At 51.6% G+C, this 9,878-nt stretch overlaps 1 protein-coding gene across 1 annotated transcript; it reads right to left on the bottom strand.

The window, feature by feature from the left end:
• Positions 1-2,450: 2,450 nt before the first annotated feature.
• Positions 2,451-9,878, bottom strand: NCF1 (neutrophil cytosolic factor 1). Its single transcript, XM_080941370.1, has 11 exons — positions 9,797-9,878; positions 8,683-8,763; positions 8,001-8,076; positions 7,704-7,869; positions 7,170-7,225; positions 6,402-6,524; positions 6,001-6,108; positions 4,505-4,622; positions 3,773-3,880; positions 3,111-3,256; positions 2,451-2,955 (listed from the first exon to the last, which is right to left on the bottom strand). Exons 1-11 carry the CDS (start codon positions 9,866-9,868, stop codon positions 2,837-2,839), a joined length of 1,173 nt encoding a protein of 390 aa, XP_080797496.1. The 5' UTR covers positions 9,869-9,878; the 3' UTR covers positions 2,451-2,836.

The following is a 9,878-nucleotide window of genomic DNA, read 5'->3' as shown; positions in this document are numbered from 1 at the left end:
AGGGGAAAAGAAAAGAGAAAATGTGACCCAAAAGCCATGTGCTCAAAGGCCCAAGTCAGTGCAGTTCCAAATGGCCTCTGCCTGCTTCATGATAGATCTACCCTAAGAAAACTGCTGACATTCCCTGGAGTAAGCCCAGCACCGCGTGTGCACTCAGAGAAACTGATGGTCAGCAGACAGTGATGCCCTGACAAGCTGGCAGCCATGGGTGTGGCCCTTGCTCCCTCTTTGGCTTTCCTGCACACACAGGCCTTTGGGCAGCCTCCCTGACCAGCACATGGCAGGAAACACTAAGGCTGGTACAACTCAATGTCAGCAAGATCAGAAATAGAGAAGCAGCCGTAGGGCATGGGATGGGCAGGCCTGAAATTCTAGTACTTAAGGATGGAGACCTGATGAGGAGTTCAAGGTCATCTTCTACAACCAAGGGAGTTAGAGGCCAACCTGACCCACGGGAAATCCTGAATATCAAACACACACACACACACACACAGAGCTGTCCATCAGGACTTCACTTTAGGAAACAAACAACAAAACCAAAGATGGTGCACACTTGTAATTCCAGCATGCAGAAGCCTGAGGCAGGAGGATGGCGGGCAGCCTGGGATCCATAGCGAGACCTATTTTCCAAGAAGGAAAGTGGTGAAAGTATTTCATCTCTGGGCAACTGGAACGGCAGGCCTGCAACGCCAGGCCACTACAGGGGGGATGTGTGGCTTCATTTTGCACCATGGTTTCTGATTTAGTTAGGTTTCTATGGCTGGGATAAAACACCGTGGTCCAAAGCAAGCTGGGGAGGAAAGGGTTTATTTGGCTTACATTTCCACATTGTTCATCACTGAAAAAAGTCAGGACAGGAACTCAGGGCAAAACCTGGAGGCAGGAGCTGATGCAGAGGCCATGGAGGGATGCTGCTTACTGGCTTGCTCCTCACAGCTTGCTCAGCCTGCTTTCTTATAGAACCCAAGACCACCACCCACCATGGGCTGGGCCCTTCCCCATCAATCGCCAAGAAAATGCTTTACAGCTGGATCTTATGGAGACATTTTCTCTCAGATTTTTTTTCAATGTGTATTTATTTTTATTTTATGTGCATTGGTGTTTTGTCTGCATATGTCTGTGTGAGGGGCATCAGATCCCCTAAAACTGGAGGTACAGGCAGATGTGACCTACCCTGTGAATGCTGGAAACTGAACCCCAGTCCTCTGGAAAAGCAGCCAATGCTCTTAACCACTGAGCTATCTTTCCAGCCCCTTGCATGAATTTCCTTAATTGAAGGTCCCTCTCTTAGATGACACCAGCCTTGTGTCAAGTTGACAAAACCAGCCATTCGTTTTCTTTGTGTTTGGGGATGGAAATACCAACAAGGTCCTAGAGACCTGAAGACAATGAAGGTGTCAAGCATTATCCACTAAAGACAGCTGCTTTCCACCAAGGTTGTTGTGGGATGGGGTGGTTTGAGGCGGGATCTCACATTGTAGTTAAATCTGACCTCAAATTCCCTATATAGCCCAGACTGACCATGAACTTAACAGCAGTCCTCTGGACTCTTGGCCATGAGTTCCACCCAGATGACAAAACACGGACATGCCCAATTATGGGATTCTGGGAGTGGAAGCCACACCCTGGTGCATGCTAGTCAAGCACTCTACCAACTGGGCAATAATATCCTGAGCTCCTAGGACAGTGCTTCTCAGCCTTCCTAATGCTGTGACCCTTAATACTGTTAGTTTCCAGTGTTGTGGGGACCCCCAATTATAAAATAATTTTTATTGCTACTTCATAACTGTCATTTTGCTACTTTTATGAATCATGATGTAAAAATCTATAAAAATAACTGTTTTCCAATCTTAGGCAACCTCTATGAAAGAGTCTTTAGACATCCCCCCAAAGGGGTCATGGCCAACAGGTTGAGAAAACACTTTCCTAGGGCGTTCCTAAGGCACTTGGCCTTCTGCAAACTTGTCCGTAGTCAAGACTAAGGCAGCAGGTAATCAGACCCGTTTTGTTCCTGCAAACTCCCCTAACGGTTCACTGTCGCCTCTCATCCTAGTGATACCCCTAGAGAGAAACCCAGTCCTGTCCTTTGCTGCAGTCTCCGTCTACTCCAAACATTAGGGCAGGGGAGGAGCCTCTGACCCGAGGCTATATGTTGTAGTAAATATTAAAAATATAAAAAGGTATATCTCTTTACCGGCCCTGAGGTCTCACTCCTCAGGCCCGATCCTGATACAGAGCAACAAGCACCTCCTGCGCCCAGTCCGAGCTGCCACCAGCTCAACTTGTTCTCACAACTCCCTTCCCTGGCGAGTTTATATCGCCTGTTCTCCACCTCTGTCCCAGGGTGTTTCTGTACCCCAAAATCCCACATAAATACAACACTACAGCCCGATAGCTTTTTATACAGGTTTATATATTCAACTCTCAATCCACAAACCCTCTACACAACAAGATGGCATCAAATAGACAAAGGTACAAACTGCCCTTCTATATGAGATATTAGACCTATAAAATCCTTAATGTTCATAGTTATTTAACGCCAATTACCTGGGTCTAGCTGGTCCTTGGAAACCTCCATCTTGCCATGACCTCCCCTCATCCTCTCTGACCTCCTCAGACCTCACAGCCCTCTCCACCTCCCTCACCCCGCCCAGTCACTGGCTTTCTTTTATTTTACTAATTAAAATGGGAAGGTTCAGTTGGAGTCACGTGACTAAGCAGCCCTTCTTAGGGAAGTGGAGTTAACATTAAAATACAAACAGCTTCAGGACAATCTACAGCTATATACAAATATATACAGGGAAAGGAATAGGACACTTTTCAGTGCCACCGCCCCTCACACAGCGGATGTCAGCTTCCGCTTGGTGCTCTCTGTGCAGCGGTGCAGGATGAGGTCTGAGCTGGGTCTCGGAGGCACCGCGGGCTGTGGTTTGGCACTCAGAGTGGATGGATTGTCTGCAAATCAAAGTCAGGACCATCAGAGGCCCCAGCCTTCCAGTTGTAAGCTGCTCCTATTTTCTAGTCCTGATCCCACTCCTAAGTCTCGTTCTGCCCCTTGAACCTACCTCCACCCTCTGGCCCCGGCCCTGCCCTTCTCCAGGGCTCCTCACCCTTTGTGCCTTCAGTGCTCTGTGGCCCCGGTCTCGCTGGGCGTCTTCGCTGCTGCAGGAATCGGACACTGTTTCTGCGATAGGTGTCCTGGCTGAGGCGATTCCGGGAACGCTGGTGGATGCTCTGTGCGTTGCGGATGGTCGACCTGGCCCAGCAGGATGCAAGTGTCAGTGCCACGGAGTGGCTGCCCCCAGGAAACGGGTGGACGCCCCTGGCACCCTGAGCCTGGCTAGAGGGTAGGGTACAGAGAGACTAGGATACCCTGAGATCCTAAGCCTGGTCTCAGCAAGTGGGTTCAGAGGGACTGGCACCCATCAGGTCCTAAACATATTTAACAAATGGAATGGGGACAAGGGAACCTTTGAGAGCTGGGGGAGGGTGGTGGTACGGGGGTCAAGGATCTTACCCAGCCTGTTTCACACATCCACTTTGGCAATCAACATGACCCTTGTTCTGGACTGCCCAGAGCAAGACCATCTCCCAAGGACTCTAAGCATCTGTAGGCACCTCACTAGGTCTGTCCCTGACCTTCTTCTCCTCCATCCCTGTGTCTGCCACCTCCAACAACAGCGAAGGCACAGCACTAAACCTGGTAGGTACCTACCCAGCCAGAAACCTCCTTAGGTCTCCCTCAGGCCTGCCCCATCAGGACCCGTCTCACCTGCGAGGTGGTGCCCCGCGGCCTCTGATATTTCTCTGGGCCTGGGTTATCTCCTCCCCAGCCTTCTGCAGGTACATGGATGGGAAGTAGCCAGTGATATCCCCTTTCCTGCAAGATGGGTCACACTGGAGGCTCAGGCAGTCGTGAGGGGTGTGTGCACACAGCTGGCCTTCATGCTCACTCATGAGAACCAATGCCAGCGAAGAGATTTCAAACATCCACATCCAACAAGCCAAGCTGTTTCATCTGCATCAACCCAAGCCTCTCATGCCCCCAGCCCTCCTGTCCAAGTCCGGGCGGGGAAGGAAGTTAGATGTGTGTATCTTGCAGGGATGTGCTGTGCCACCTTTAAGAGTCTAAGAGTCTCTGGGTGATGGTGGCTTGCACCTTTAATCCCAGCACTCTGGAGGCAGGGACAGGCAGATCTCTGTGAGTTTGAGGCCAGCCTGGTCTACAAAGTGAGTTCCAGGACAGTCACAGAGAAACCTTGTCTGGAAAAACTAAAATAAACCAAAATAGACTATCATTTTCTTTCTTGTTTGCTTGGGTTTTTTTGTTTTGTTTTGTTTTTGTTTTGTTTGTTTGATTGTGAAGGTCCTGGAGATGAAACTCAGTGGCTAAAGAGGACAGAAGACTCCAGAATCACACAGACAAGTCAGCTCAGAGCCCAAGTTAGGTCCCCCAAACCCACTCAGATAGATATGTGCAGGGGGGGTGGGTGTGCTCTCCTACCTGACCACCCACCAGCCATCCAAGAGCTTATGAATGACCTCGATGGCTTCACCTTCAGACAGAGACACCTCATCCTCTTCAACAGCAGCATATGATTTGATAGTTACATATGGTTCACCTGGTCCGTGGAGGGAGCAGCCCGTGAGATTCAGAGTCTACTCAGAGCTCAGCTTCCTCCAGCTGTCTAGCTACTACCACAAGCACACAACCCACTCCTCAGTCCCCTCAGAGCTATTATTACTTCTTGGTTTCCTTTTCTAAGTTTTTTTTTTTAAGATAATATTTTATACACTGTAAGGAGAGGACCAGAGAGGCTTGTAATATGAAGCGAAAGTGTTCTACTGTGGAGCCACACCCCCAGCTCCTCACTGGAAGATTCTAGGCAGGGGCTCTACCACTGAGCCATGCCCCCAGCCCCTCACTGGGGGATTCTAGGCAGGGGCTCTACCTCTGAGCTACACTCCTAGTGCTAGCATGTGTGCTCGTGTGTGTGTGTGTGTGTGTGTGTGTGTGTGTGTGTGTGTGTGTGTGTGTGTTTTTGTCCCAAGCTATCATCTGAGAAGTGTAACCTCTATTGAGGTTTCAACAGAATACACCTCCACCAGAATGGGCTGTAAGCAAGTCTGTGGGGCATTTTCTTGATTAATAGATATGAGAGGTCTCAGCCCACTGTGGGCAGTGCCATTTCTGGGCTGGTGGGCCTGGATTATATAAGAAATCTGCCTAAGCAAGCCAGTAAGCAGTGTTCCTCCTTGGCCTCTACTTGAGTTCCTGCCTCCAGTTTCCTGCCCTGAGTTATCTCAGTGATAGATGGACCTGTTACCTGGAAGTATAACACGAAATAAACCCTTTGCTTCCCCATCTTGCTTCTTCTGGTCATGGGGGTTATCACAGCAATAGAAAGCAAGGTAACACTAATCCACACCCACACGCCAATGCACACACGCACATACACACACCACAATATTCTTTGTCAGGGTGTCACTAAGCATTGCCCAGACTGGGAGATGCTCTGCTGCCTGCCTAAACAGCCTTGGGCTCGAGCTCCTCTTGTCTGAGCATCCAGAATGGCTGAGGTAATAGATATGTCCTGCCATACCCAGTGGAATCTCTCAGTCTTAAAGCATGACCGAAATATTCTGCTTTCAAACTCCATGCAGATCTTTCAAGCCCTGGCGGTGCCAACTATACCCTTGGGGGGGGGGGGTCCATGTTAATGCCACCTCCAGGAAGCCCTCCTTCCCAGCCTTTGTCAGTTCCACTTTCTGACAGCTCCCTCCCCCACCCTGGTTCCAGGCTCCCCAGCGCTCACAGCATCCTGGCTGTCTTTTCCCTGCCCCTCTACTCTGCCTCCTACGTCTCTGACCAGCAACATCACCATCTACCCAGGCCTCCAGGCTGAAAATAATGGAAGAGCTACTGGCTTCTTCATGTCCCTGTACCCCCTTTCTCCCCTTCATCCCACACCCCATATTGCCTCAGAGGGCAGGAAGCACCTGCATAGTTGGGATCCGGGTCCTCCGCCTCGTCGGGACTGTCAAGTGGCTCCAAGTAGGATGCAGGGACCCAACCTCGTTTTGTCTTCATCTGGCAAAACCACCAGCCTATGTCAGGGGCACAGAGAAGTCAGTGAAGGGTGGTACCTGGCAGCCTTCCTCATCCATGAGGGTACTGAGGATACACTCAGTGCTCACACTCACCCATGTCCCCAACACTCCACCCCCAAATCCCATTCCAGGAGCACAAGCTCAGAGCCCTATGCCATGAGCATGTGGGACAGTGCCCCTAATGCAATCTAGGTATGGGATAGGCCTGAGATTGAGGTCAGAGGTGGCTTGGGCCTCTGCACAAACTCAAGGGCATATGTCCCCCTAAAACTGGGCAGGGAGGTCCTGACCACTCTCGCTTTTCTCCACAACGTCCACCACGTCTCCGGTTGCCACGGTCATCTCCGTCCTTGAGCTCTTCTCGTAGTCAGCGATGGCCCGATAGGTCTGAAGGATGATGGGACCTGTGATGTCTGCACAGAGGGAGGGCAGGGTGAATGGACCTAGCAGGAAGGGCAGTCCCCTGCGGGGGGACACCAAGGAAAACAAGGGCAGCTACCCAGCTCCAGGCTCATGGGAGTTGTCACACACTGCGCACTGGAAATCAGCCAAGCTCGTGTACTGAGCACCTAGCACCTTTCACATGTAAGGAAGGTGCTCAGAACTGTGTTTTCAGAGGTGAGCATGCTCCCAGAGTGCCTCTGTGACTTTCAAATGCATTGTCCTGAGTCAGGGTCTGCGTAGGTCTGGCCTGGAACTCGCTATGTAGATCAGGTTGGACTGGAACTTGTGTAGAGCTACCTGCCTTTGCCACCCTAGTACTGACACTCAAGGCTCCACTAGACCGCCCCTGTTTGTCTTTTGAGACATGGTCACATGTAGTCCAGGATAGCTTCAAATTCACTTTGTAGCCATGGATGACTTTGACCTTCTGATTCTCCTGTCTTGGACTGTGCTGGTAAGGACAACCCCAATCTCCAAGGTAACATGACCCCAAAGCTTCTCCTCCTCTCCTCTTCAGTGTTCTGTTCCCAGAACCCCACACTCGATTATGCCCACAGTGCCTGGGTACCCCCACCCCTGGGTGCCTCTGTCCCTGGGCACCTCTAGCCTCTTACCAGCTACGTTACTCTTGCCATCTTTGGGCATCAGATATGTCTCTGGCTTCTTCACCCTGGAGAAAGAACATGCAATATGGAACAGACCAGAAGGGAAGGTTTAAGGCTACACCTGCAGGAGGACTTCCCAATAGAAAAGGGAACCAGGGAAAAGAAGGTCACCACAGAGAGAAGGTATCCACTGGCCCAGCCCTGTCAGGGGAAGCAGGGGGGACACAGTTTGTCTTACAAATGAGGGGTTGTCTGTGCAGCCAAACACAGGAGGGGGCACACTGTGTACTGCAAACCCTAGGACGATGACAAAGCCAGCCCTTCCCTGCCAGCCAGATAACTTGGCCTGGGAGGGGCTATGAGCTCCCAGGGGGGCCACTTCCGGCCCCTCCAGAATGTCCCATGGTGACATGAGCCTATGTAGATGCAGTGTTGGCCAGGTCCCAGGGCACAGGTTTAGAGCACTGTCTGAACTTGGGGGCTCCCCACCCTCTGGGCATTCTGTCCCCGTGTCCCCTCCCCCCCCCGGAAGTGGCTACTCACTGGCTGTCATTGGGAAGCTTCAGGTCATCAGGCCGCACTTTGAAGAAGTCCAGCAGATGTGGGCAGCGGGAGATCTTCACGGGCAGCCCCATGAGGCTGTTGAAGTACTCAGTGAGTGTGCTCTGGCGGCTCTCCGCGGCACGCTGCCCATCAAACCACCTGGGTGCTGGGTGGGGGCGCCAGAGACCCATGAGCACACTCACACCAGTCTAAATGTGTGTGGGAAGGGATCTGGAGAGCAGAGGAGGGGCCCCTGGGGCAGGGGACCCTGCTGAGGGGCTCAGGTCATGCTCTTACCTGGGAGGTGTGGGATGACTCTGTTTTCTGTGTGGATCTCGCCCGCCTCAATGGGGAACATCTCCTTTAGCATTTTCTAGATGGAAGAAGAAAACCTGGGCTGGGGCTCCAAGGCAGAGTGCTTGCCTAGCACGCATGAAGTCTTGCGATCCACCCGGAGCATTGTGTTAATGGGGAATGGGGGTGCACACATTCAGGAAGTGAGGCAGGAGGATCAGCAGTTAAAAGGCATCCTTGTTGTGTAGTGAATTTGAGGCCGGTCTTGGATACATGAGAAAAAAAAAAAAAAGAGGATGCTCCAAAATAAGTTAGAGACGTTCATAACACTCACTGGGAAGGGAAGCCACTGGGTCCACACGAGTCCCATTGAAATAGTTTCTCTTTCTCTGTCTCTGTCTCTGTCTCTCTGTCTCTCTGTCTCTTTCCTCTCTCTCTCTCTCTTCTCTCTCTCTCTCTCTCTCTCCCTCTCCTTTCCCTGTGTGTGTGTATGTGTGTGTGTGTGTGTGTGTTATCTCTCTGTTCCTGGCCCATTCATATATTTATTTTGAGACAGGATCTCCCTGTGTAGCTCGGGAAGTCACTATGTAGCCCAGGCTAACCTCTTCAGATACATGCTGAGCTTGAGTTCCACAAAGGCCGAGGCAAAGCTGCAGATAGAATCCGCCCCTCCCCCAACACTCACGTGGAACTCGTAGATCTCGGTGAATTTTCTGTAGACCACCTTCTCCGACTGGTCCTGCCACTTAACCAGGAACATGTATACCTGAGGGGTGTTAGAGCAAAGAGGGGCACTCAGCATCCATGAGAGCTGTGGGTGGAGAGCTGAGGGGTTGTGGCGAGGCAATCTTTGGGGGTTTCGCTACGTTGTGAGACTGTCTAAAAATATCCCCGTGATTGGTGATTGTCTCCGGTAGAGGGATGGAGGACATAAAAGAAAAACCCAGGGTGACTGCTGTCCCCCCTTCTGGTGCGGCTTTGGTTTACAAAGTCACTTGCTTATTGTGGAATGACTCAGAATATTTAGAGAGGAAGAAGAGAGGAAGAGAGGGAGGGAGTTAGGGAGGAAGAGACTTAGCTCATACCACTAAATGTCCCAGGTAAACACCTCACAAGTGCTGGGTGGCATCATCTCTGGCCTGCCTTCAGCCTTGCAGACCCAGTGATAGGGTCTATGGGCAGATATATACACGTGAGAGAGAGATGGGCAGATATATCTCCACCTCATCTCCCCAGGGCAAAGAGAAGACTTCATCTCTCCTGGTGATGCCACCTCCTAGGGATCTAGACTCAAACGGAAAACCAACATCATAGAAGGAAAGAGATGAAAGCCACAGTGTGCAGGGCCTCTCCCCGAGCTGACTAGACAGGGAGGTTTCCTGGGAGAGTGAGCCTTGGTCCTAGGCACTGGACAGAGGGTGGTGGGACTTGGTGTGAGGACAGAGGGGGAGGCAGCTGGGAACAGTGCACAGGGGTGTCTGTCCACCATGTCAGAGTCCTTTGTAGACACCCAAGAGAAGCCTGAAGCCCAAGGGTAAGAAAGAGCCCTGTGACTGAGAGGTCCCCACCTTCGTACATCTTCCTCTGACCCCCACTCCTCCCATAATCCCACCCCCCATATCCTTTCCTGGTGTTCGGCTCATATCCTTCCCCTGGTCCCCCTCTCCTAATATCTTTCCCTTGTCCCCTGGTTCCCCTTCCCCTCACATCCTTCCCTGGTCCAGATGATTTTTGGGTAGCACCAGGGTGACAGCACTGTCCCCACTATGCGCTCCTGCAGGGCTACTTGGGCTACTCACATAGTGTTGGCTGGGAACAAAGCGCTTCTCGAAGCCCAGGAGGGCAATGTGGCGAATGAAGATGTCCCCCATGGCTGGGCAG

Source organism: Micromys minutus (genome assembly GCF_963924665.1).
Source record: "Micromys minutus genome assembly, chromosome: 29".
Taxonomy (NCBI): Eukaryota; Metazoa; Chordata; class Mammalia; order Rodentia; family Muridae; genus Micromys; species Micromys minutus.
The sequence above is the reverse complement of the archived record's forward strand: the minus strand, read 5'-3'. Positions and strand labels throughout refer to the sequence as shown.

What these genes read in the sequence shown, in the direction of transcription:
- NCF1 (XM_080941370.1), bottom strand. Translation starts at nt 9,868, where the DNA reads ATGGGGGACATCTTCATTCGCCACATTGCCCTCCTGGGCTTCGAGAAG. An exon ending in AAGCTTCCCAATGACAGCCA is followed by an intron (nt 7,226 to 7,703) that starts GTGAGTAGCCAC and finishes TTCTTTCTCCAG; the next exon opens with GGTGAAGAAGCCAGAGACAT. An exon ending in GATGGCTGGTGGGTGGTCAG is followed by an intron (nt 3,881 to 4,504) that starts GTAGGAGAGCAC and finishes CCCATCTTGCAG; the next exon opens with GAAAGGGGATATCACTGGCT.